A 27,989-nucleotide genomic window follows, 5' to 3' on the forward strand; every position below is an offset into this window, starting at 1 on the left:
CAGCAACGCTGTGGTTTAACCTTGCAGTCTGCTGAATGCCACACAGCCTTTTCCTCATTCCCCCCTCCCCACCCCTGCCAGTGGAATGGAGGAGAGAATCAGAGGAAAAAAAGAGAAGAAGAACTCATGGGTTTTGATACAATCTATTTACTAAGACAGAAAAGGAAGAGAAAAATAACAGTTGTGATAATTTTCATAGAATCGTTAAGGTTGGAAAAGACCTCTAAGATCGTCTAGTCCAACTGTCCACCAACCACCAGCACTGACCACTAAACCACGTCTCTCAGTACCACCTGGCCTAGTACCAGACCTGGAGATTGGTGGCTCTGCCTGTGTCAGGGGGTTTGGAACATGATAATCCTAAGGGTCCCTTCCAACACAAGCCATTCTATGACCTTCATGGTTCATGAATACATCCAAGGCAGCCTGTGCCAATGCCCAACCACTCTTTCTGAGAAGAAATTTTTCCTAATATCCAATCTGAACCTCCTCTGGCATACTTACATACATATATATACACATATCATGAGGGATGCAAGAGGAAGCCAAATATCCAAGAACCCTAGAGAGCTGGACCTGAAAGGGAGGAGCAGAGTAGGAAGAGAGGAGGCTAAGGAAGGAGGGTAGAAAAAGAAACAGCAGAAATCGTGTCTACAGAATAAGTCTCCTTTGGGAACCACGTGTCTATGGAGTAAGCCTACTACTTCCTGCTCTGCACCATTGCCACTGCTCACTGGTAAGGCAGGTATCCCTGGGGGAAGCAGGCCTTCGCACAACCAGCAGTGAACAGGTGTAGGCAGTGTGAAAAGGAGAGTGCTTGAACACAAGCAGTGGGCCAAGAAACACATGTGAAGCCTGAGAGAGGGGAGGAGAACATACCTTCAGCACATCTGAAAGGTCTTGTGGGCAACACCCTTAGGGTAGACTGTCTGTCTGTATTTGAGACAGCACACAACAGTGCCATGTCCCCAACTTGTCTGTTACTATTTCCATTACGTACCATTTTCATTCACCTGCTGTGCTCCACCTTGGAAGGGGAGATCTCCAAGGAACCTTTGTGTTATATGGGCTCTGGGAGGTCTCATACTGGCTGGACACAAGCAGAGAACAAGCTTACCTGTGCCACATTCCAGGTGAGATCTGGCACAGAATCTCTGTTGACCCAGAAGTCAAAACACTGTTTTTATCCCTTTGTGCAACTGTTTGTTTTGTGGCCTGGATAAGTTTTGTGGCCTCACTGAACAAGGGTGGTAGAGGCAGAAAAACCTAATGTCACTTTCTCTTACAACTATCAATTTTCTACACTGATACTAGCTATTATATAGCTATATATAATATATTGCTATATAGCTATATAGCACTATACTTTCACTGCTAGACAAAAAAGAGGAAATAAATTCAAAACCTTTGCAACAGCCCTGCTGAGTGCTGTGCTGTCTTTCCCACACACAGCAGGGAGAATCTTCTTCAGCCATCCTTAAGCTGGGACATTTGAAGCTAAAGGAAACTTCAAAACCTCCTTGAGAGGACGTGAACATATCCATTGGATACCAGATGACCCAGCTCTCAGACAAAGAGATAAGTGGCCCTCTGTCACTTGACAGCAACAGGATACCTCTGCCCAGCTAGTGAGGTGACCATTGCCTGCTAACCTCATCAACATGTCAGCAAGGGAGCAGTGTGGTTTGCCATAGGAGGAAGTGGAAGGTAGTCACAGAGCATGGTCACATCCTCTGGTATTCTTCCATAGCAGCAGTGCTTTCTCAGTTCCTCTATATACAATTCCTCTTCCAAGTGTTACCCTGGGAAACAGCTTTCTCTGCCAGCAGTACTGGGAATGGCAGGTACTGTTGCCTCTGCCCTGTCTGCCTACTTGCCAGGGTTGGAAATGAGTCTTCAGTCAGAAGCTATGGTCATTGAATGGGCTCTGACTGTGTTTGGGTACTTGTTGCAAATGAGCTCCTCTTGTGGACCAGGAGAATCTCTCTTGGTGCTTATGGCTGTGGCTTGCACTTCACAGCTGTGAGGATTGCACAGCCTAATGCACCCTGTGTTAGTTTTCTCATATCGTACTTATCCTACAGTAACTGAACTAAATCAGGGAACCTAAATGCCCCACAGATTTGAGGCACTCTGGTAGGCATTCAGAGTGGAGCTGCATATGCAGTCCCAGGGAGAGGAACGAAAGGCCCCATCAGCTGTCCACCCTGACAGACAGTCTAGGTCCTCACTGCCCTGGGAGCAGACTGTTTCCCCTTGGCCCAAGCAAACAGCAAATAAACATTCATAGGCTGACAAAAGGTACTTTCTCCCCTGTGTGAACACAGGTTGAAAAATCGTTCATGCAGAGTGGATCAGGAGGGCACATGTCCATCCTCAGTGTGATGAAACTCAACTTCTATCAACCCATCTCCTCTTAGCAGAGTTATCTGACTGGAGTAGGTATCCACCACATTAGTGAATGTCCAAAAGATTAGCCCAGGCCAAGATCTCTTTTTATTAAGTATATTCTGCAATGGAAACTTTCAACTCATAAATACAACAGAGTACAATTTTTAAGACAACTCAGTACTTTTATGCCATATTCCATGTTCCTATCTTCAATTTATAGGACATTTCTGTGTCAAAATAGTCATGTGTCTTTGCAAGAAATGCTTCTCCTAGCTCTGCCTTAACCAAATGTTAGGTCTGCTCTTATTCATGGTTGCCTGGGAAGGTGATGTTTTTAGTAGCCACTCCTGTTCAATGAACATTAAATTTCTTCACCTCCATTTCTTAAAAGTGTATACGTTCTTCTCTTACTGTCTCCCTTTAACTACCCTATTTCCTGTTTGCTTTTTTCTGAGAGATATAAAATAGATGTGGTAGGCAGTTCTGTTGAATTACAATGGTGAATGTTATATAGCACTACAAGTTTATGTTCTTCATCTGCAGCTATTCAGCAAAAGGAGAGAGATGTGAATTACATGTGAGTACACACCAGTGGCCAGATTCTGTTTCCTGTTTGCTGGGTAGTCTCTCGCACAAAAACTGCCTCCACCCACTTCAGATGTTCCCCCATCTGATCAGAAATGGTAAGTTCTTCTACAAGCCCATCTCTGAAGTCTCTATAGTTTACATTTGTTACTACTGAGTTTGAATAAATGAATGAATGAATGAATGAATGAATGAATGAATGAATGAATGAATGAATGAACAATAATGCCTTTAATTTCTTCTGCAAAGTGATTTTAGTAATTGATCAGCACCTCTGTCCTGTTTTATTAGGGTTTATCCCCACTACCCCTTCTTAGTGGATAGGCAGGCTACAGTCAAGAAATTCCTTGTGAGGAAAGGTCCTTTTTCCTGGAACTTAATCAAACCTGGCTCCCTGGGGATACTAGAGGACTGCAGCAGGTCTTGGAAAACTCTTAGGAGGTTTAAGACAAGCATCCCTCACACTTGTTCACCTGCCACATCCTCACACTTATAGGACTGCAGCCTTTAATGACGTACTTTGAATTGATGCAAATGCTAACTTTCCATCTTGTCTTCCGATTCACAGAAAACACCAGCTGGGAAAAAAAAATAATCATGGGAAATAATGCAGCCTGTATCACAGTGGGAAAGGATAACTACAATATTTGCCCAGATGTTCCCTATGAAGACAGCAAGACACTTCTAATTGCTGTTTACAGCATTGTTTTTGCCGTTGGTTTTCCAGCAAATTGCTTAACTTCCCTGCTCGCACTTGCACAAATCCGAAGGAATAATGCAATTGCCATCTACATTTTCAGTTTATCGCTGTGTGATCTGATGTATTTAAGTACCTTGCCTCTCTGGATTATTTATGTGCAACAGGATCACAAATGGACTATGGGTGAACAGGTTTGCAAATTAACAGGGTTCATATTTTTCTGCAACATTTACATCAGCATTCTGCTTTTATGCTGTATTTCTCTGGATCGTTATGTGGCATTGGTTTATGCTCTGGAATCAAGAGGGAGAAGAGGACGCAAAAAGGCAATCATAATAGTATGCTTTCTTGTTGCTGTGGTTGCAGTAATCCACAGTCCAATATTTAACATGAAGAGTATGCATAACAGTAACTGCTTTGAGACTTTACCCCTTGACAAAACACTGGCTTCCTTCAGCTTTGCCAGATTCCTACTTGGATTTGTCATACCTTTCGCAATTCTCATTTTCACAAACTACAAAATTTTCCAAAGAACAAAAACAAGTGACAGCGTGACATGTCACCAAAAAGCCAAAGTGAAGTATCTGGCAATTGCCATCATTGTCATTTTCCTGATGTGCTTTGCACCCTACCATGTGGTACTCTTGGTAAGAGCCATATACTTTATGTTTCATCAGGATTGCCCATGTCCATTTGAAAAAAATATATATTCAGTTTTTACAGTGTTTCTGTGTTTATCAACTGCAAATGGCATTGCTGATCCAATCATCTACATGCTGACTAGTGAAAATGTCAGGAAAGATTTTTATAGAAGTCTGAGAAGGTGGAAATCAAACTCATCCAGGCTCAACTCATCCATTAATCATAAGACTGAAAGTATCAAATTGAAAATGCAGAAAGAATCGCAGCAAGGAATATTAGGTGAAGAAAACAAAGAGATACCAAGTTCGGAAGTTCAAGAGATGCACGTTCAAGAGACCTGTCACAATAGCAAAGACCCAAAAGGAGGTAGCTAGCAGTTTGCGGCTGCAGCTGGCTGCTGACAGCAAAGAAGTTCTCAACGTGAGCTGCAGGCTGCACAGTGCAGCACACAAATATTTACGTGCTGATGTCCAAAGAAAGGGTTGGGTTTTCTTTGCAGTACATGGGCCAGCAACTCCTGGACAATTCTATGGGAATGATACTTCTTATTCCTGTTTCTCTCCTTTGATGAGGTTTGCCCATCGGTACCATCAGTGAAAACCTTGCTTTGCAAAGAACATGTGGAATAAACTGTGAAGTTTACTTTGACTCAAACTGAAGTCTTAAAAGCTTTTTTTTTTTTTTTTTTTTTGGACCAGCTCTTCTCTTACAAACTGAGAATCAGTTTCTTCTTCTGAGCTGAACAAAAAGTAACACCCAACCTGGGAGAACAATGCAAGGCCCATTCTTCTGGTTGAAATCACTAGCTCTTGAGGAGGTACATGTTGAGAATCTCATGCATGTATCCTGTTGTTAAAGTCTGTGGTTAACCAGTGGAAAATATAAAAAATGAGGAAGTCTTTCAAGAGCCTTGAAAATGGTCCTAATGCTTCAGTATGCAGTTTAATCCACCTTGCATGTACTGAATAAAGTAAAGGGCAAAATAGTGTCCTAGTAATGTGTGCAAATAATGCTTCTACAGTATTAGTCACAAAACAGCACCGAACAGTCCTGAAATACTTAAAAATGTACGCTTCTTCTGCTTGATATTTTACAGTTAGTAGATTTTACTTGTTTTGTTGTTAAATCTGGAAGGCACTGAAATGTTTAGAAAACATAAGCATTTTCAAGCAGAATCAGGGGTAGTTTTTATGTCATCTCCAAATATTTGTTGAACTTGTGTTTCTTTTCTGACTATGATAACGCTTCCCTTTCAGTGTCAATCTGGATTTTAGCATGCAGGATCTATACAAGAGTTAAAAGCCTTACTGACAAGGCAGGTCAGCCACAGTCCCTTGTCCCTGTGGATGGGAAGTCCCTCTGACGCTCAGACTCTGCTGGGCAAATTTCATTGTTACTGCCTCCATTTTTGTTGTATGTAAACTACTGACAGCAGTATCCCGCACCTTCAAACTAGGAATTACAAATTAAGAATCATATAAATCTACCACCTGGCAAGATTTATCTAAAAACCTTCATGTTTTTATGTGCCCAAAATAAAATATCACAACGGTAATGAACCAATTGCATGTTTATTTCGATACAAGTTTCTGAAGTGTGCCATAGTGCCATTCAGCTTTGTCTGCAATGTTGTACTTCAGTAATATTTTTAAATTGGCATTAATATCCACACTTCTGAATTGAACTGATATTAGCCAAGACTAATTTAAATATTTGTTAATATTTTAAAATTGTGGTACATATTTCTGCATGTTATAGTTCATTCTTTCACACTTTTGGAAAGAAGTATTGTGCCCAAATGGCATTTCCTCAAGCTATTGTATTTATGACATATTTAATTTTTTGTACTATTTAATAAGTCCTCTGACATCTTCCTATGAAATGTTTGTCTCTTCAGAAGGAGTTGCCACAATACTGAATGTGATAGAATATTGCTCCTTGGAAAAATGTGATTTTGTTTTGTGATGTTAATTAACTAATTGTAGTTTTCCATTTTCATGTGCATCTCAGAGCTCAAACACTGAAATAAAAAGGAAAGAATTGAATATCTGTAGCTTTGCTGAAAATCAAACTTCCCATTACTAAGAAAATCAGCAGCGGGCACTGCTCAGAACAGCCCCAGTCAGTCAGGGGGTTGTTGATTAATCTCTGAAGGCACGTATGCAATCTGCCCCGGCCTCAGGATTATCATAGCTTACATGTAAAACTTTGGTGAACCATGGCAGCAAATTTGGAAGAAACCAAAGAGACAGACTTCAGGATTCTGAACAGACTGAAATGGATGCAAATGAGATATTCACCCTGATGACTTCAGAAAAATCTCCGATGCTTTCCATCTGAGAAAAAGCAAGTGTATTTAGATCAAACAACACTGGAGACCTAGGAAAGGAAATTACTCAGGTCAGAACAGATCTGAAAGGTCAATTGATTGTGTGGATTAGAGTTATGTGTCTCAATGCTCCCTGAGCTCCAGCACTCGGGGCTGTGCTCACTGCCCTGAGCAGCCTGTTGCATACCCACTGCCTTCTGGGGCAGAGCCTTTCCCTAACCCCCATCTGACCTTCCCCTGACACAGCTCCATGCCATTCCCTCACCTCATATTGCTGTCATCGGAGATAATAAAAGATGATTTTATTTCTACATCTCTCAGACACTCCTAGTGTACTTGTGAAATAGTGGGTTGCTGATTATTTTAAGCATGGATGTGAAGCGTAAAGTGAATAATTTCTAAATATCAACTAGAGCTGGACAAACTAGTTTTTGCAGATAATATATCTCCTTTTTACAAAAAATACTGTGTTACATCTTTGCTGGCAATAACTCACTTAGAAATCTACGTTCCTCTCTAAGAAACATTCAATATGCTCAGTATTATATTTTGTTTCAAGAGTGTAGTTGCTCTTCCGCTGCAAAACAGGCGAACACAGATACGAATAAACTCAGACTCTCTAAGCGTGACAAAGTTTCGTTTGCAGCTGCTGGTCCTGCAGCTGTTCTCATTCAGTCCTACTACCACGTACAACCCAATGTCAAATTCCTGTTAGGTAGTGAGTGATGAAAACTAACTCAGAACCAAGGTGTCAAAGGTGTACACAATCTTATATATCTATATATTTTAATCAAGACCATGTGGCCTTCCTACAGGACATGATATGGGATGGGTCTTTTAGGAAATGTCCTCTATAGAGAAAAAATAAGCCAAAGTTGCCTGTCTGTCTAATTTTCATTGAACAAATAAGGGTGGGAGGTTTGTATCAGAGAAATGCAGTCACGTTTTGTGTGCAGGGGAAGCAAATGGGCAGCATGGCTTCTGCAACTAGAGTCAAGAGATGAGGGTATCCCTGGCCTTTCCATCTCTTTTACTCTCTTTTGCGGTGCTTTACATCCCTCCGAACTCCTTCTCATTCCCTGCATAATTAAACTTTGCGCAGGAGAGGGCGCTTCTTGTATTCTGTTTGCACCAGGGATGCAGTGAGGCAGTTCTCAAGTGGAAGGAATGTGAATCACAAGGCGAAATCTGTTATCCCAAATTACGCTAATGCTGATGTCCTGGTAATTGGTGTTAGTTGCTCTTCTCAAGAGCATTAATAAGGAAGGACTGTAAACTCATCTCTCTGTTTCAGATGACTGATAATTTCTAGGGTCCCTTACTCGGTCCTGTAAGAAATGCTCAGAGATAAACAAGCAAAAACAAAAAAACAAAAAAGCTTTGTAGGCAGATAGAAAGTCTGCTGAGGTGGGGCAATAAGCTATGTGGTAAGAATTTCACAGAACAAGCATCATATGAATATCATCTACACAAGCAACCGCAGAATATGCCTTCTCAGTACACCATCAGACAATCCATCCTGTTTGGCAGCCTCAGTCTGTAGCAGGACACGTACATTACAACCTATCATCACAGAGCATCCCCTGCATGTTCAAAGGTCTTTCTTGAAATGCTTTCTTGAGGGAGGTGAAGAATCAAAGAGCAGAGATAGTGTGGGAAAAGGGTGTTGTATGACATACAAAGTCCTGAAAAGCTTTGTGAACCTGAAGTCACAGATGTTCTGAACAAGTATGCAAATACCTATATATTCAAAACTGTTACTTACAAATTCTTCAGTATGAACCACAGTTGTTCATCTGTAAAATGGAATGCTTCTTCCCTTGAGCACTGTCTGTCTGCTTAAAACACAGCTCCTTGCAGGAGATGCTAGAAAGAGTGAGCAGGAGCGTGCTGTGTGCCTAGTCAGTGCTTACTGCAGCAGGGCAGGGAGCTGCGTGAAGGTGAATATAAGCTACTGAAACACAAATTATATTGAGTCAGCACTTTCAGAGACAGCTTTGAAGCACTGTAATTGCTTCTGTTTATTCGTAAGCTCCAGGGGAAAAATAAAATTAAAAGGGGGGGGGGGGCTTTAACTTTAACCCCCCTGCTAGTGACATGGTTCCTAGGTCTTTGGGGATTTCACAGGGATTGCTCCTTAATGGGATGTTTTAGAGTTTAGAGGAGTTCGGTTGACTCCTGAAGGTAAGAGAAAGTTAGTAGCAGAATACCATAGAGTTTTCAGACTGAAAATACTCAAGGCTAAGCACTCACAAAGCTTGTAACATCTCTCCATCAGTAATGCTAGTAGCACTTGATGTTTCACTGTCTGTATATAGCAGGTTGCTGGTAATAACCTTTAAAATCCTCAGTGCTTTGAGATCTATCCATGTGGACACTACCACTCAAGCTCTTTCATTCCTAGAAAAGTTTTTGAAGGTTGAGAAGCACTTTCCTAGCAGCAGGTTTCTGACATGGGTCTCTGGCAGTCTAAGGACAATATGCTTGAGGCAACAGCACTGTCCCCTATTTGGTTGATTTAGGGTTGCTGTTTTTTGCTTTTCTTAAATACAGTTGAGGACAGGACTAGGATCACACTACCCACTACAGGCAGGTTTTATTACTGTATGCTTACCATTTACCAGTGACTGCACAATATTTTGTATGCAGGACATTTAGTAAGGTATTGAAAAAATCCTTTAAGTTTCCATATAGCTCCATGCATCATTCCTGTCCACCTTTAATTCTTCTCTTTATATCTTTCTGAAATGAAGTAAGGCTTGTGAAAACTAATAGTCCATAACTCTTGATGGAATTATGTGCTAAACTTCATTATTTGCAGTAGGAGCTGTGTCCCAAAGATAAGAAACAGACATGTCTCAAGCTGAACTCAGACTGAATGTGTGTTTGCAAAAAGGAAGGAAAATATGTTTTAAATGTAATAATGGAAAAGATTTGTGGGGGAAGGAAGGGGTAGTAGATAAGTTCAGTGCTCTAGAAAAGTAGAATTAAAGGTGTGTGATCTCACAGCACCATCTGCTCTGAGGAGATCTGTGGGCCCTGCTTGCTTCATTCAGGGACAAGTCACTCACTCTTCCAACCAGAAATACTCCTCCCTCACAAAAAGCTAGAAACTGTATTATATCTTTATCTCTTTGTTTTCTTACCATTCAGTTTCAGATACTAGAAACTCTTAGTCAAATTCCAAGATGAGAAATGACATGCGCAAGGAAAAATCATTTTCACTGAAGATACCAAAAAACATTAAAAGCGAAGTTAAACCAAATGTTTGAAATTACCCTTCCTGTTGTGGAGGTAGTGTAAACTGAATGTGAATCTGAAGGGTTTTTGCTGACCTGGGGTTACAGTTCACAGCAGCTTTAAACCTCCAGGATTTGGAGGAATTATTTTTGATGTAGAAATATAGCTTGGACGTATCCATTACAATGTAGAACCATGTTAATGTATAACTCTGACTTGTCAGTGTGTTGTTATCAGGTGTCAAAGTGGCTAACTCAAAGAAAAGCTTTTATGAGAGCAATGTACTTGGTCAACATATCTATCAACTCCAGATCATGAGCCTACTGCTCTACTATGAACCATGCAGCAGGAGTTTCTGATTTCAGAAATGACACTGAGATTTAATTCTCCTTTTCTATACTCCCAGTTTTTACTGTTCTGGATAAGTTTATTGCATCGGAAAGTTCAAGCTCGGATGCTTTTCACGCCCCAGCTGCTGTTTCTCCAGGAGCTCAGTGCAGGCACCAGGGGGCACCAGACTCTCACCTATTTGCCCTCCTGGCATAGGTGGACTTCAGAGTGAAAGAAAAACAGAACGATTGGATCTTAAGTTGCCAGCCCATAACCATACGTTGTTAAGACCTTGTGCTGCTAGGTGAAACAGCCCGTGTGTGTGTGTGTGTGTGTGTGTCTCTTATGCAGAGAGCTGCTGAAGTAGATTAGGTCATGGTGCTTATCCAGCTACGGCAGAACCACATATCCGTATTCAAATGCTGGCTATGTACAGAAAGAAAAAGAAGCAGAAAACAGAACTGAAAACAAGAAATATCATGCAAAGAAAAGGACATGAGCCAATTTCCTTGTATCAGACAATAAAAAACAGAGAGTGGTGGGGCTTGCCAGGATCCGCATCCTGGAGAGGACGTCAGGGACAGAGGGAAATGCACCATCTCCAGCACTCAGCGGAGCCAGCTGCTGCAGTACCTCCCCACCCAGCGTACTGAGAGCAGTGCTGCAGGAGCCCCTCTGTGTCTGTGCCCAGGCACACTGCTGCACATGGCCCTGCACCGCTGCTCTGCGCAGCTCCTGTGCCTTTATCGCACGTGGACTGGCACTCGGTGTTATTTGTTAGTCACATTAAGCAAGGCCAATTAAACATGTATTATTCTGTTAACCTAAGACATTTGGAAATGATTGCTGGCTACTGATAGAGCAGCAGGAGATGTGAGTTAACGTCCCTTTATTGCTACAGAAGTCAGGGCTGTCATTCCCATCAAGGCACAGGACCCAGAGCAGAGAAAGAGACTTGCTCACAGCCTCTTATCTGTCTTCCTGCTCATGCCTCTAATTGGGTTAACCCTTTAACCAGATAAGTCAGACAGGCATTCACAAGCATTACCTTAGGGGAAAAAACAGAGAGAAAGAAAGAAAGAGAGAAAGAGAGAGAGGAAGAAAGAAAGGAAGGAAGGAAGGAAGGTAGAAAGGAAGAAAGGAAGGAAGGAAGAAAGGAAGAAAGAGAAAGAGAAGCTAAAAAAATTACTTTTAAAATATGACTTTCCATGCCCTAGCTCATATACACTTCATGTTCATTTTTGGATATCTTTTCTAAATTATAATGGCTATCTTCATACTTAATTTAAAATGTATTTTTTCTTACAGACTGCAATTCAGATAAGCCACCATCAAATCAACATGGGCAATAATTTGTGGATACGGTATGTTTTACAGTTTAACCTATCAATTCACCAGACTATAAAGCAAAATTGGGAAACAATTGGAGCACTCCGACATGTCATCACACCCTTCATTTACTCTTCATTAACGGAAGGAACAATTTAACTTGTAGATAAAACACTACTTCTGTACCGGCTTATCCACAGCTCTCTTACCTCTAGAGTTCTACTCTTCTCCTTAGTAATGGCAGGCCTGAGGAAAATCCCATTTCTGTTTTGGAAAATGCAAGACAACGAATGCTGTTAATGGTTGTTGATTGCATAGGAAACAGCATTTTGGGTTTTTTTCTACTTTTCTCCCCTTGTATTCATCATCCAAATGCCTCAAAACTATAAGGGAAACTGAGCTAAATATTCTAAAAAGTTTTGCTAGTTTTATCCATGCTCTTCAGTTATACCCAGTACTACAGAAATTAGTTTCCCATTGTCATTGTAATTTTCAGGGACATGAATTCTCAGCAGAGCACAACGTCTCACAGAAGGCTGATTTCAAGAGAAAAACACTGTGACATCAAAAGATGCAGAACAGCAAAGGTGAAAGCCTCAAATCTGACCTGAAGGATCTGAAAGCCATACTCTAATGTATGTTCAAGGATATATGAAAAAGGAATTATTCATTAACTTCTTCAGCTTGCAACTGCTTCAGGCTATTTTGTTCCTACAGTAGCTGCAGTTTTCAAAGGAAGGTAGAGCTAGTGAAGAAGAAAAGATCTTCATATGCACAGCACAAACACATCATCAGAAGCAGACTGACTCCAAGAAGAAAATATGGTACTGAGCTGGCTGCAAAGACAGGAATACCTTGTGCAGTGACAGGCTGCACACATTTTATGAGCTTGGGGTGCTATTTAATAGTAGATGCTTAGTTACTATAGCAACTGTCATATCCCATAGTATTAATGCTTAGATATGGAACATATTTTAGGCAGCACCAGACAACATGTAATTCAAGGGTCCAAAATGTACGTTTACAATGAAATCACTGTTACAAATTAAATAGATGTGCTCCTCCAGTTACTAGAAAACCTTTCTAATGCAACACTTTTGCAACAACAAAACAATCCTGCCCCTTATAAGCGCGGAACAGAACTGCCACGATAGGTCCCAGAGAGCTACTAGCTGGTAACAGTGATGGTGGTTTTAGCACATGGGGTTTCTTAGTCAGATCATAGAATCATAGAATCGTTTGACTTCAAAGGGACATTTAAAGGGCATCTGGTCCAACTCCTTTGCAAGAAACAGGAACACCTGCAGCTCCGTCAGGTGCTCAGAGCCCTGTCCAGCCTGATCTTGACTGTGGACTGGGCATCTACCGCCTCTATGAGCAACCCACACCAGTATCTCAGCACTCTTACAGTAAAAAAATAAAAAAAAAAAAAAGAAAACCCTTCTTCCTTATATCCAGTCTAAATCTCCCCTCTTTCAGTTTGAAATAATTTCCCCTTGTTCAATCCCAACAGAGCCTACTAAAGTTCTTTGGAGCTCATTCTCTGCTCATTTCTTGGTTCATGTCATCTCTAATCCTTCTAGCTTTCTTGTACACAGATCAGAACCTAAGGCCTGAGGCTGGTGGCCCGAGGCAGACGAATTTCTGCCTAGGAATGGATTTGCTCTGCCAGAGCTCATGCTGACAGCCACATACCCTCCCTGACATTACCTGTCTGCTACAGCTCCTCAGTTGCGCAACAGCTGAGCCAACTTAGCCAGACAAGCATTGTCCAGGTCAAGCACCTATTGGCTGGTGCACATATTAGTTGGTGTGATGAGTGCTCTGACTGCTATACTTATTTTCTAAACCACTAACAGTGCCAGTGTCATTATCACTCAACATCAAGCTACATTAACCTATCAGTGCACAGTTCAGATATACTCTCCTCTTCCTCCTCACTCACTCACTCCAAACTCCGTGTTCGTTCCAGAGGCACTGGGTGCCCCCACTCCTTGTTCACCCCTTATTGCAGACAGAGGTAACATCTCTCCAGGCTCAGGGCAGTGACAAAGGCTTTCCTGAAGTCTGAGCAGAACTTGGCTACATTTTGTGTTGCACACGTTAACACACAGCAGTAACAGGAAAACATTTTCCCTTAGATCTTCTCAGCTTTTCAGTATCTAAAGGAAGTCTATAAGAAAGAAGGAAACAGACACTTTAGTCATTCAAAGCCAAGCTGGGTAGGGCTCCGAGCACCTGATGGAGCTGTAGGTGTCCCTGTTATTGCAGGGGAGTTGGATTAGATGGCTTTTAAAGGTTTCTTCCAATTCTGATTCTATGATTCTACAAAATTTGGAGTGCTGTTACTGCAGGCTGCACAAAGTGAGGCTGTAGCTGAGCTGCTACAACAGGCTTACTTCTTAGGAAACAGCCACGTTTAATTAGCTTCCTTAGGCTTTCTTCCATCTGCTCCTGGAGTTTCTAGGCTGAGCTCTGCTGCAGGAATGTGCTTGTCTGCAGAAGCATTCAGGACTGTTTCGCAATGCTGATTATTTCAAAGGTAGTCAGGATTTGCCAGGTTGGACTTGAAGGAAACAGTACATTACAGATGGGCCTCCTGCCCTACTCCTGAGCCAAATTAAAAAAGATAAACATAACTTACAACCTTTAATCAAACATTCATTATGAGAGAAACAATACAGACTCAGAGCACGTCCACATTGCCTTTGGCAGGCAGAGGCAAGCAAGCTTTGTCCCAGTTCTGAACCACAGCCCAAACTCTTCCCCAACCACACACGGTCATGCTGGTGCAGCATGGAGCTGGAGCGAGCACACCTTGCCTCCCGACAGGGCTCAGCAGCAGCACCGCACTGACGACAGCTGCACAGCTTCCAGCTCAAGGCTGACTCATGTCTGCTTGGCTCACAGCACCGGCAGTGCAAGCGTGCATTTTCCTGCTCTCCTCGCCCAGCTTTCTGGCCCCCAGGGCCCTAGAAGCAGAGACAGAAAATGCTGCAGCCACACAGCAGGGCGTAGTGGAAAATGCTTCACTGTCGTCACAGTTTTGGGACTGGGACAGGACTTGCTCCTATCTCTCCAACTATTTGCTTCAAGCTCAAGAAACCTGACTGACTTTCCTAACTTCTTTATCTGCAGCCTTGCAACCCTGCTGGTTGAGAAACACGGAAGTAAGCATCATACGAATAGCAAGCGAGAGACAGTGCCTGTCAGAGCAGATGAAACATTCTCTTGAGGAGACCTTAGTGTGGGCTGGAAATCACATCAGTGCAGTGAACCAACAAGTGAGGAACCTCACTCTGCACGGATTACTGTCTCTTGTTCACAGTCACAGAATCATAGGGGTTAGAAGAGACCTCCAGAGATCATTTAGTCCAACCTCCTGCTAAGGCAGATTCACTTAATAAGTAGTAACAGCACCGACCCTCTAAAACTATTTTAAAACCACATATTTTATAATCATTTGCCATGTGGAAATGTCATGGTCTGAAGCTGTACAAATAAACTGGAAACAAAACCTTTTGTTTTATTTATTTATTTATGTGTTTTGTCTTTAAAAGCGCAGTTTCAGCCCCGTGCTCAGCCATTGAATTCTTATTAATTTCTGTGGTTTTTATAAACACTGTCTAAGTCCACAGCAGCCTTCCCGTCACTGCCAGTGTGTGAAAGTCTGGCCAGCCCAGCAGGGGCTCTACAAAAGGAGCAGCAAAGATCCGGAGGCATCAAGCGCAGCCCAGCACGGGAAGGGGGCTGGGGGGATCAGCGGCTGCCTGCACAGCAGCATGGCACGCAGCTCACACAGCCGGTACCAGGCAGCGCCAGGGAAGGAGGCCCTGGGAGAGCTGGCTCTGCTGGAGCAGAGGGCTGGGGACAGCCAGGGCCAGCTGCCAGCACAGCTCCGTCAGCTGCCGAGCAGCAGCATGGGCACAGGCAGTGTGCACGTGCAGCTCGTGCAGACTGAAGTCAGGTCTGCTCTGCGTCTGTACTAAGCTGAAGAACGAGGATCAGGGCAGCATGCTAAGGATGGACCTGTACTGTGGCCCAGCTCAGCGAGGCCACGGTGAAGCCCAGTGCAGTTAAACCAGTCCTCTGCCTGCTGCTTTCACACAAGGGAATCACATTCAGCGACTCCCCATTGGCAGTTACACTTTCAGACGGCTGCCAGGGCTTCTAAATCCCCTCAGGACTACCACTGCCAGCCCCCAGTCCTGTCACAGATGTGCTGAGCTGGTTTGCATCATTTTCTCCCAATCGTACATGGGAGTCATTACATCAGCAAGCAGGTCACCAGCAGCGTCTCACCAGGTGTAAGATCTCACATTTCTCCAGCAGCTTTGAGTACATATTCTGAATACCTTCTGGTTTTAGTCTCCTGCCATTTCAAATCAGACTTTTTTTTTTCCTTCTTCTTCTTTTTGTTTTCATTTTTGAAAGCAGCTGCCATCTTCATTTCAGTTTCCCTACCAGATTGCTCTGTAGACTTTTATTTCCAGTTTTGCTCTGTGCTTTGTCTCCAACTCCCCAGTACCAGTTCTGCTTTCGCCTGCAGAATACAAAAGTGTTCAGGAAACTACCATTTATCACTTGTTCATTTTAATTGTGGTGTTAACATTTTGTTTACTGAAACCAGTAGGTGGATAGAACACATTAGCAGGTAGCTAAAATTTGATATCTTTATCGTGTTGTGGTTACAATTATTTTCTTTACAACACTTAGTCCTATCAGAGATTGTCTGCTTTCTAGTAAACTTTGGTCCGTAATGTTTTGCATGTTTGTCCAGGTATTTCCCTTCTGACTTGTCAACTTAGGTTTCTCACATACCTGAGATGCAAGAGTTGTTTTCACCTGAGAGTAATCAAATCCTGTCATGTTTTGACTAAGCACACTCAAGTTTTCTCCACTTTTTAAAGAAAGGACTCAAAGGAAGCACTGAGAACCTTTCTGTAGTTTTCCTGATCACCCAACACAGTTTTTGATCTACCAGCTATCCTCTTATTGCATTGGTTGTTTCACCAGAGAATTTGTTGGGGAAAAAAAAACAATAAATAAAGGTGATATCCCCTCACTGTAGCTAAAAGGGGGGGAGAAAGAAGATAAGAGGGGATATGGAGGTGATGCTGTCACCAGTCAGAGCAGCACCACTGCACTTTGCTATAGCAGCGATCCTACAGGGAACAAGAGGCTCAATGGTTTGTGCGGGGCTTAGTGTGAGATTACATCAGAGCTATCTAGACAAAGTGTCTCACAGCCTTCCCGTACCGACGCTCAGCCCCAGGCCAGCTTTCTGCTCCCTCCTGCTGCTGGGGCACCGAGCTCCGTCCCTTCCCCACCCGCGGGATGCGTCCTCCCCGTCCCGTGCCCGCGAGGCTCAGACAGGAAATGCCACAGGCCTTGCTCATGCAGTCACGAGGCCCCCGCGGGCTGCGGAGGCGGGAGGCGCCGGGGACTCTCGGCCCCGAGGGAAGCGGCAGCGCGGCCCGGCGCGGGGATGGGCTGCTGCCGGGCCAAGTCTCAACCTGTTCCCGCCGGAGCCCGTGGCCGGGAGCCCAGCGGCGCCGCGGGGCTTTGGCTGCTGTTTGAAACTGGGTCTCCGCCTCGGCCCCCGCCTCCCAGCCTCTCACGGCCGAGGGGAAGGGCCCGGCTCCATGGCAACCTCGCAGCCTCCCGTGCGCGGCGCCCGAGGGGCGGGAGCCGCGGTGCGCCGTGGCAACGACGCAGCCAATCGCAATGGTGAGCGCGGTTAGCGCGTTTCGGCGACAGCCAATAGAGACGCGCGATAGCCCTGTGGGCGTGGCCTGACTCGGAAGCCCCGCCCCCAGAGGCCCAGCGGGGGCGGAGGGCGAGATCCTTTGTGGGCTTTGACAATAAGATGGCGGGCGAGGGGGGCGGGGCCAGGCGCTACGGTTGGCCACGCCCCCTCGCTCAAGCTCCGAGCGGGCGCGGAGGCGGGAGCCGGGCTCCTTCGCTGGGAGGCGGTGGCGGCAGCAGCGGCGGTGGAGCGGTGAGTGGAGGAAGCCGGGCAGGGTACGGGACCGCGGCACCGCCCGCTTTCCTTCTCCTGGGGCTATAACGCGGGGCCGGCGCGGGCGTGGAGTCGGGGCTGGCGGAGCCCGCGGAGGCGGGAGCGAATCCAAAATGGCGGCGGGCGGTTCGCCGGGAGCGCGGGACGCTGAGGAACGGCCGCGCACGCGGTTCCTCGGGGAGCGGCTGAGAGCTCCTGAGGCCGCTTCCCTACCTCCGCCGCCCTCCTACCGCCGCTCCTCGGGCCCTCCCCCGGCTCCCCCCGAGCGCACGCACCGATGCTCGGCCCCGCCTCGGCCCCCGCCGCGCTCCCTCCCGAGCCTGCGTGCGCCCGCGCTCGCTCCCCGCCCCGGGCACGCCTCCGCCGCCGCCTCCCCCCGCTCCGCCGCCTTCGCTGTCTCCGCTGCCCTGACTCCCTTCCTGGGGGGACCCAGCCCCAGCGCCTTCCTCCTGCCTTTGTCTCGGGGTGTTCCCCGTCCCACCGTGGGACCGTACGCGCACACACGCGTGCCCGAAAGGGAATCACTGCCTTTCTATCTTCTCTTCGGATTTTTTGTCTTTTGTGTGCTTCCTCCTAAAGGCGAGCAGTGCCGGAACGTCTTTCCTTTCTTCTCTGTTGGCTCAACTGTTAGGAAATGCCTTGTTGTGAAGCAGCCGGTGTGTCTTTTGCAGCGCGTTACTACCTCCATCTGAGCGCAGTCCTGGAATGTGTAAGCTGATGCTCCAGCAAGAATTGGATCAGGTTTCAAGCACCTTATTTGTAAAGCAGACTGGGAGTTTGTCACAAACTCAAAAGCAGCATTTTTTGTGAATGACATAGTGCTGTGCTTCCTGTGCTACTATTCCAACAAGCAAAAACCAAGCAGCTCCCCTTTTTTCATGCTTCGTTATCCTACAATAGTCGTTGTTTCCTTGACAACTTCTTTCCTACAGCTGTTTCAAACAGCAGTTAAGACTTTGGCACAATAAGTTTGGCCTTGTGAGGTAGCAGCAGCAGAAGGGAGGTGATAGGAAACAGCCAGTCTAGATATTTCTTCTTGGACAGAGGCAGATCTTGCCTGAAAGTAAGGGGGGACTTGGAACACCTTGCATCCAGAGCAGCAGCAATCCAGCGTGCATGTACCAGGAGAATTTATATAACAGCTGATACCTTTTTGAGCACATTAATATGTAAATCAATAGAGAAGCATACTTAGCATTTTAATTAATTAAATTTTAAGGGTAGCATTCTCTTGGGATGAGTACTTGTTGGAGATGGTGCAGAAAAGTCGGGGGGTGGTTATTTATTTGTAAGGTTTTAATTGAATTTGATCATGGCTATTAAGATTAAAATATTACGAAGAGCTTTGTTTCTGAGGCACACTCATTGGACAGCAAAGAGAATCTGAAGAAGTAGTTGCTGTGATGGACAAATTCTTCAGTACATGTATGCTAACAGTGGTCCGTGTGGTTTGTGTATTGCTGTAGGCAAGAACCAAGAATCACATGTGGCAGGTCTTACACACTAACCCACTGCAAGGGAAAACCACGTCCTTCTTTCCTGTGCTAATAGATCCCAGGCTGAACTGATCTGCCAGCATCCCCAGTGTCCTTTTGTTTTTGGATGTGATAGTGGTTTGTCTCCTGGTTTTCCCATCAAAGGTCCCCTCTTGTATCAGCCTTCTATTCCAGGAGGCAAACAGCCATACTTACTTCCTCTAAAACTGTCTAATATCCAAAGTAGCACTAGAAAATGCATCATCTCTATGTACAGTTGTTTTTTCGTTATTTTTTTTTTTTGTATGGAAAAAGCTTTGTTCTTGTCACCTACCCAGAGCATCTGTTCAGAGATTCACATGGTTGCTGTATGGAGTGCCTGCATTTTGTTTACAGAACAGGCAGGGAGTATACTCAGGGAGCAAAAGCTTTGGAACTTTTATAGCATTATGAGGTGATTGATGAAAATGAGAAGTACAGACTGAGTGCTGTGACATCTCACTGGAGCTATCTCAGCACCCCCCCTCAAACACTACTCAGTCTGTAAGAGAATGAGTTGGTTGAAATATAGTTTTTGTAACGTGACAGTGCTTTAGTCTTACTATTTTGGAGCTGTTAAAAGATTTTGGCTCGAGAGTGTTTAGGTGGCTTTTTTAATGTAGTGTTTTAATATGCAGCCCCTGGACAAAAACAGATGGCTTTCTGAAAACAACACAAAAAAAAGGCCTTTGTCAACTGTCTCTTCCCTCTCCCCAATTTCAAGTACTTTTTCAATTTTAATTACCAGCCAAGACAGGAAACAAAACAAAGATGTACATATACATCCAGGTAACTTATTTATTTTCTAGGTACGTACTTCAGTTGCCAACACTGAACTGACTTGTATAGTCAGACATGTCTAGAACAGTGCCAGAATTATATTAATATTTTTTCCTGTTAGGTATTTGTAGCCCACCGAAACAGCATTCTTTTTGGCTTTAGTTATTAAAGGAATTCTTGCACGTATTCGATACTTGTATTTGATATATTGAATATTGTTTGGCCTCAAATGTGTTTTGAAAACATCCTTCCTAGCTGAAACAATTTCATTACTGTCATTACTTTCATTTTTGTCATCTTGCAAAGAAAATCTTAGTCATAAAGTTTTTGTGCTGCTGCTAAAGGAAAAACCTTCCCTCTTAAAAAAAACCTTTGCTCTTTCATTTTTATACTTATGTGTGCATATTCTTTTCCTGTAGATGCCATGGTGACGTATGGTTCTGTATAACAAAGGTGCAAATGAGTGCTTTTGTGATAAACTTGCTTTCAGTATGCCTTTCTACACATTTATGCTTTCCAGATGATGGCTAAAGATTTTGTTTGCTCTTTAAATGGCAGAGATACAGGGATAAGGGGGAGGTTGGTCCAAAGGTCAGTGTAATAGCCCAGGACTTGGACTTAAATTGGCAGTGTCCTTCTCCTGTCAGGGATTCTGTGTGTATTGTTAGGCAGATCACCTTTGTGTTTCAATTGTAGATTGAGCTTAATAGTGTCACTGGAGTACTGTGTGGATAGAGATGCTAAAGCAGTTCAAAAAGTAGAGGTGTATGTGTTTCTGAAATGGAAAATGGTTTTGCTGTCCATCTCCTGTATTTGCCTGATGCCTTGCTTCCTGGTACTTGGTAGGTGCTGCCTTAATATTACTGTATGGACTCTTGCTCAGTAGCATGGGAGAAGAGGAAGGACTACATCAAGCACAGTTACTGGTATGTAGCTTTATTTCCTTACATGAAACAGTAATCTTCTGGTATTTTGTGCAGACTCAGAAACAAGGTGATGAAGAACTGCTTGTTTATGATGCAAGATACTGATTGGAAGGAAGTATTATAATGGGAAAAGTAATTGAAAATTTCTGTGAATTCTGTGAAACGCTTATGAATGATTTTTTTCTTGCTCTTCCAATTTGCGTGTGATGTATTGATGTTTTCAAGTTCTGTGCTACGTTCAGTTATTCCATTTGTGTGCCTTGAAGTGTTTAATTGTCAAACAGTAGATAGTTAAAAATCAGGTTAATGTTCAATTGCAGGTTTATTATTCTTCACAAGAAAAGAAGTTGAAATAAACAGAAATTTGAAACTCTGCATGGAACATTGATAGTATGATGACAGTGAACCCAGTATGATCAGTAGACACAAAAGATGATTCCCAGAGGTAGTTTGACATAGGGTGTGTGTGTATGTGTAAATGTTGTAAATACAAGCTACATAAAAAATACCCCAAGTAACAGTGTTTTCATGCGTAAAGGTCTGGAAAAGGCACTGTCAAGTAGAAACTTGGGTTGTTTTTCTTAATTGAAATATGAGTATGTTGAGTTACAGGAGAAAACTTTAGAACAAAACTTCAGAAGCGTTTAATATACTGATAGTCTGAACATAGCTTTTAAGAAGTCAGTTAAATGTGACCTTAAGAGTTCGTATGTTCTCTACTGTAGTCTGTGTGTATTATGATTTCTAAAAAGTTCTGTGCTTTCTCTGGAAAGAAGTCTTTAAGAAACAGCAGTTCAATAAAACATTAATTCATAGTTTCAGGCAGCAACGTAAGAAGTGTTGTACCGAGGCAGACCAAATGTTTATGTAGCTACTGTTCTAGCCTCACATTTTCAGAGTAGATAAGAGTGTAATGTACGATAAAAGGAACAGTGTAGTCACACTTGGGTGCATTTTTACTAATGCTGAAAAAGCTGAAAGAGGTCTCTCTCTGAAAACATGTGGACCATTCAGTAGCAACCAAACAGCCAGGCAGAGATCAACGTTTTCCAAAAAAAGGAGAATAAAACACACCGCAACAATAGCAGTTTGGTCTTGACAACTTTGAGCTGAAAAACGTTGTTCTGTTTGAATCACTGTGTAAAAAATTCCCAAAATGTTAGGTTATAAACTCTAGGGGCAGAGGACTTGAAAGGGACATAATACAGGTGCATAAATGTAAAGATTAGGTCCTGGCTTTCTTTTGCATCCTAACTTTTTTAAGACTAAGTGAAATGACCTCTGTTGCACTTACAATTGCTTTGTATGTGAAGCAGTGAGCTGTAGTACTTTGCTTGCGTGGAGTGCTACTATAAAAACCAGTGCAATTCAGGTGACTGTCTGGAGGCTACTGCTTGAAATTCATAGCTTGGCTAATTCTGTAAGTGATTTTTTAGATGGAAATAATCAGAAGCCTGCATGTACTCCAGACATTTTAGCTAGGTAGAAATACAAGAATTTGGTTTTTAATAGTCAGCTGGGAAAGAAGTACAGAAGCACGCACAGAGGATGACTCCATCCTTGCTAGAATTGCACAATTCATATTGGAATTGAGCTGTTCATTTACTCACTTGAGTAAGGGCACCTGAAGGACTGCTTGAGTTATATGAACCAAAACTGTGTTACACCCCAGGTAACCAAAGTAACCTAACCTTTTCTAGTACACTGTATGAGACATATCTTGTTTTGTTTGGTTTCTTTTTTATTACTACGTTAGGCATATTAGTTTTCTGCAGGGGTTATATCTTTAAAAGAAGGTGTGCCAGGTTGTATTTTTATTTCCAAAATCAGAAGTTAAGCATGCCAGTAGAAACTCAGGAGGAGCGAGGAGAAACTGCCTCTCCAGTAGGTGAAATACAACTGTTGAGATGGTCGCTTCTGTGCGAAGCAGCGGCTCCTGACTTCCATCAAGTTTGGAATTTAATGGGAACCAGGAGCTGGGAGCCCCTGCCTCCCTCAGGTGTCTCTGCGAAGCCATGACTCATGGACCTGCTCACTCCTGGTTCCCGAGTGTCGTCTTTGGGACCCAGTCCATATGTTCCTGACCCCTGTTGTACCACAATGGCCATTCTATAACCTGGTATGATAATTCTGATGTTTTTATCTTCCAAGAATTTGCTGTTTAGTTTTTCTGTTTTGTTTTGTTAGTCTTTTTTTTTATGTCTGTTGAGCTGCTTACGTTGTATAATATTTTTTCTTTCTTTTTTTTTTTTAAACAGGACACAATGTTTGTGCGAGGTCTGAAAAGAAAATGTTTTGATGGAGAAGAAGATATTGAAGGAACTCTGGCTGGTATTAAGGCTATTCCCTCTTATAATCTTCAGCGTCAGTCACTTTTAGATATGTCCTTGGTTAAACTTCAGCTGTGTCACATGCTGGTCGAACCTAACCTTTGTCGTTCGGTACTTATAGCCAACACAGTACGCCAGATCCAAGAGGAAATGACCCAAGATGGGACTTGGCAGATGATAAATATGCAGAGTACAGGCCAGGCATCTGTGGATCGTCTTGTTTCAACAGATATCCTCTGTCGCTCATCTAGGGAGCAAGCTGAGGGAAAGCATGTTCCAGGTTACAGTACTTTCAGTAAAGACTTTGAGGGTGACCAGGCACAAGATAGTTCAGAAACTATGTCAACAGCATCTTCAGTGCAAGCTCTAAGAAACCTGCAAAGTAATGTGTGGGAAATGGAGAATCCACAAGAAAATAAAGGAAATTTTCAAAAATCATTAGATCAAATATTTGAGACACTGGAGAACAAAAGTTCGAATTCAGTTGAAGACCTGTTTTCAGAAGTTGACAATTCTTACTATGATCTTGATACTATGTTAACAGGCATGATGAGCAACACAAAAATGGGACACTGTGATGGGCTAGAACCATTTCCTTCTCCAACAACTACAACTTCTAGCTCTAATTGTAAATCTGATCTTAATGAGCTTGATCATATTGTAGAAATCCTTGTTGAATCCTGAAACTCCTGGTGTAGGAGATAAAACGAATCTGTTAATGGAAAAAAAGACTCAAGAAAGCTATTTCCACAGTTTGTTCTATCAAATAAATCTGCACATGTATTTTATAAATATCTATATATTATATAGATATATATATTAAAAAAAAAAGCACTTCATATTGCAAAATAGTGTTAACTCCTGAAGTTAACCTGCAACTTGTAGTGTAATGATCCAATCTCCTGTCCAGTGAACTGTAAGTACATCCGGTATCTGTTTTCAAGTACGTGGTCCAAGGCTTTCAAATTTGGGTTACTTCTACAAATTTGTTCTAGCCTTTGACAGAGGATATGCTTAGTGAGAGGGATTATCTCATCATCCTTGTTTCTTATCCTTCTCCTAGTGAAAATGGTAATAAACACAGTGAGAAGTTGGATAACTGGCTTCACATTTTCCTCCAGTTTCCACTTTGTTACACCATGTAACTCCTGTCATATTTGCTGCTTCTAAGTCGCTACATGGCTCTTAAAGAGCAGTATGCAATAGTTCCCATTCTTCTAGCTAGCTTCTTCTGGTTTTTGCTACGTTTTTTTTACTTTAAAAATAGTTATAAAGTGTTTATTGGTGTTTAGAATTTTCCAGGTATTTTCCTAAAATATATTTTTACTACAGATGTTATGTCAGCTGCTAACTTAGCAACTTTTGATCATATCTGCAGTTGATGTATTTTTTGAAAGGTTTTCAAAAAGGGATGTTTTTTTACTGTGAGCTACCCAATGTAGTTCAGTAAAGTGTATGTAAATGTAAATATGCAATTTTATACTTTACATTAAAATGTAAGAACTGTTTTCATGATTCTGTTTTATAGAGTAGTACTTTACTAAATCGAGAATTGTACTATTATGCTTTTTATGCCCCATATACTTGTTTGTTATTAGAGGAAGAGCTCTGATCCAACTAGAGACAATTACATTTAATTCATTTCGGACCGTATTTTTCTTAACTACAAACCTAAATTACATAGGATTTTATTTATGTGTATTTATATGTAAATGTCATCAAGTGAATTGTTTGTCAAAGTCTACCATCAAATATTTGTTGATATGGGTTTAACTATCTTGCACTAATTGCTACAAAAAGTGTTACTAGCGGCCTTTAAATCTCAACTGGTGTGTCTCCATGTCTTGTCCTTATTAGTATGCTCTGCTCTTACAATGAGTTTCCTCTTGCTTTTTTTTTTAATAACAAAAGATAATACAACATGAGATGGTGTTCTTTTCTTCAAACACTCACATTCACGTGAGTGTATACAATTAAGCAGGTTGTTGTGAGACTTTTGAGAGGGGAGAGGGAGGAAGTGATGGGGAAGATAATATACGCTGCGTGATTTTGTTGTTAAAGATAAAAGCAGAGAGGGGTGAGGGCAGGAGGATGTTAAGGGTATTCCGGTGTCACCTCTGCAAAAATACACCACTGGGCTTAAGTTTTCAGCAAGTGATTCAGAAGCATTGGTTTGGGGAAAAAAATGACATCACTTGCTAAATTATTCAAACTTGATAGTGGAATTCATATTAATCTTTGCTTGCTGTAGTGGTCAAACACTGCTTCCTCAATTAAATGTTTGTTAATAGCAATATTGAATATGAAATGCCATATAGACATTTGCAATTTCAATCTGTGTAATACAGCTGGACCAAAGAAACACAAAATACTACTGGACACCTTAAACAATAGAAGCATCTCTGATAACTGAAAGGTATGGTAGCACAGTATCATAATCCAAGAGGATACAAACACTGATGTTAACTGTCATATCTCCCAGTGGAAGAATAGTCCGTTCTCTCAGTTAGTTGCAGTATGAGAAATTACTTCCAAAATGATAAATCCTCAAGAAAACGTGCTTGATGTGTGGATAGACAGCAGATGCTTTAGAATAAAGTATTCAGGCTGCTTCAAAGTTGTATAAATAGAATGGTAGTGATGAGTTGAATACATAAATACCTTCTCTACTTCCAAAGGTTCCCCCAAACTGCTCTGAACTGTGGTGGTTCAAAACCCCGGGCTTTGAACAGCTATGGGTGTTCCCCTCTGTTCTGTTCCCCCTTCTGTTATTCGTTAAATTGGAAATTTCAAGTTTAGATATTTAAAGAGATATTTTCCCCTTTTCAGTACGTTTCAGTCTCTGTTCGAGGTGGGAGTTAGTCTGAGTGTTATGACTCTTACACAACAAAAGTCAAATGCACACGTGTGTGCCCACATATATATGTATATATATGTATGGTTGCACCAAACATCTAGTCAGTTGCATTCCTTTCCTGGGGAGGCCATACTCAGTGAAGATTAATTTGCAGAGACTACTTGGCTTAACAGGAAGGGTGTTAGGTAGGCACACGGTCATGTCGTTAAGTATTTAAACAGAAATATGTATTCTGTTTTATTATGTTCTTAAAACTCACGCCAAATCCTATGTGCTCTTACATGTCTGATGTCTTGGCTCAAGTGTTGAGCAGGTCCAAGAATTCGTGTTGCTGAAACTTGCACAGTCACTCTGCAGATGCATACGTAGAGCTGCTCTGACTTTGCAAGTCAGCGTACAGTCAGCCCACTGCTTTTTGGTGTGCCTCAGACTAACTGCTGCTTGTTCTGTAGCTTCAATTCTTTTACAAACCAGAACAAACCTAGCTTTATTTTTGTGCTCATATTGTCATTTCTTTGTTAGTCCGAAGAGGTCATAGTTAAATACGCCTCACTGAAAGGTTAATAAAATGTTTTGCTCTGTATTTCTCTCTGATAAAGAGAGGAGGAACGATAGAGTGCCTTTAAGATGGTGAACTTTAAATTGCTTTGCTTTTTTTTTTTTTTTTTTTTGTGAATTATTCCAGTGAGGGATATGATATTTGCTGATGACAATTTTTTAAAATTTATATGCATAGGTGGAAATTAATTTAATCTCTGTTAAGATTTCTCTAAATTTCTACCATTTCTTGTGGCCTCTTTTCTTTTATGTCTTCCTGGGGAAAAGCATTACAAAACTTGCATGACAGTCTGTGCTGTCTCGAAGTAAGCTGCTCATCTGAATGGCATAACTGCTTTAGACTTGCACAAAAGAAAGTAGTTTCTAGCTAACACCCATCTGCTTCCTTCTCAGGTTGAATACCTGTCCCCTCTGCCTCTTTACCTGTGTTTTTGTTGTTTCTCCTCTCTTTCAAGAAAATCCAGGGCACGTGGAGCTTCTGGAGCCTGTGCATTTGGCAAAATGTATGAAAATGGAGGCTGAGATGGCTTGCGTACCACTTTTGATTTTTATTTCTTAACCCCTTTCTCTTCCACAGCTGATTTATTTAGGAAAAGATTTCGCATAGCTCTCTGAACATAGCCATGTTTGCATAAAGGACAAATCTGGTAAATAAAGAGGGGATTGATTCTGTGAATGAAAAGTGCCGTTCCAGATTGTCTGAAAGGTATAGCAATACCTATGGCTTTCATCCTTTAGCAGGTTAGGGATTCAGACAGCAGTCTGTGCACTCACTTGTGCTGGAGGCTGGCCTTTGGTCATTTTTGAAGTCTCAGGTCTAGACTGGTTTAGCAGGCATTTTAAAAAGCATTACTCTGAACTGCTTGATAGTACAGTTTTATACTGTAATTATCAGTCCATTACAGATGTCTCATGTCTCAGGATATTGATGTGAGTGTATGACTGCTTGACAGTTTTGCAACTCAATCCATGTTCCCATGTAGCCAGACAAACTTTGTCAGAAGGCAGGGTGAAAAAAACAACCTCTTATGCTGACACCAAGCACAAGACGAAAACACTTTCAAAAGAGATGTGTTCAGAGTGAAAGTATGCTTATGTCTCAGGCCTAGGATGTATAGTCCCTTATGCAAAAAAGCCCACAATTGATCATGACAAATTTTGATTGCTCATCAATTCCTGAATGAGTGTGATTTCACAGTATAAGAAACGTGATTAATAGTAAAAGTACCAAAATAATGATTTATCTCTGTGACTCCACAGCAATGAAATACACATCTTTAAAAATTCAACTGTGTTCAACTGTGAGGCCTCACAAAGTTTATTTCAACTCCTGTAGGTGTCTCTTGCAAAACTGACAGTTACATTTTTTTTTCTATTTTTTTTTCAAGAAAGTTCCACGAAGAGCTGAAATCCCTGAATAATTCAAGTCATCAAGGAAGATATACTTTGGTTGCCT

The 27,989-nt window shown here is 42.4% G+C and overlaps 2 protein-coding genes across 2 annotated transcripts; both read left to right on the forward strand.

Moving 5' to 3' along the window:
* Positions 1-2,950: 2,950 nt before the first annotated feature.
* GPR132 (G protein-coupled receptor 132) lies at positions 2,951-6,080 on the forward strand. The gene is made up of 2 exons (XM_065749146.1): positions 2,951-3,074; positions 3,545-6,080. The coding sequence occupies exons 1-2, from the start codon at positions 3,050-3,052 to the stop codon at positions 4,690-4,692; spliced, it is 1,173 nt and encodes a 390-aa protein (XP_065605218.1). The 5' UTR covers positions 2,951-3,049; the 3' UTR covers positions 4,693-6,080.
* A 14,183-nt stretch (positions 6,081-20,263) lies between these two features.
* Positions 20,264-24,633, forward strand: CDCA4 (cell division cycle associated 4). Its single transcript, XM_065749392.1, is given in 4 exon segments — positions 20,264-20,788; positions 22,619-22,788; positions 22,790-22,907; positions 23,047-24,633. Coding segments are annotated over 4 exon segments (1,083 nt in total). The 5' UTR covers positions 20,264-20,749; the 3' UTR covers positions 23,803-24,633.
* Positions 24,634-27,989: the final 3,356 nt, after the last annotated feature.

Source organism: Cyrtonyx montezumae, unplaced genomic scaffold (assembly GCF_038088225.1).
Source record: "Cyrtonyx montezumae isolate F1298 unplaced genomic scaffold, pur_monq_1.0 scaffold_10, whole genome shotgun sequence".
NCBI lineage: Eukaryota > Metazoa > Chordata > Aves > Galliformes > Odontophoridae > Cyrtonyx > Cyrtonyx montezumae.

Coding starts and splice junctions, on each gene's coding strand:
- GPR132 (XM_065749146.1), top strand. CDS start 3,050: ATGTTCCCCCATCTGATCAGAAATG. Junction 3,075..3,544: donor CCCCCATCTGATCAGAAATG/GTAAGTTCTTCT, acceptor TCCGATTCACAG/AAAACACCAGCTGGGAAAAA.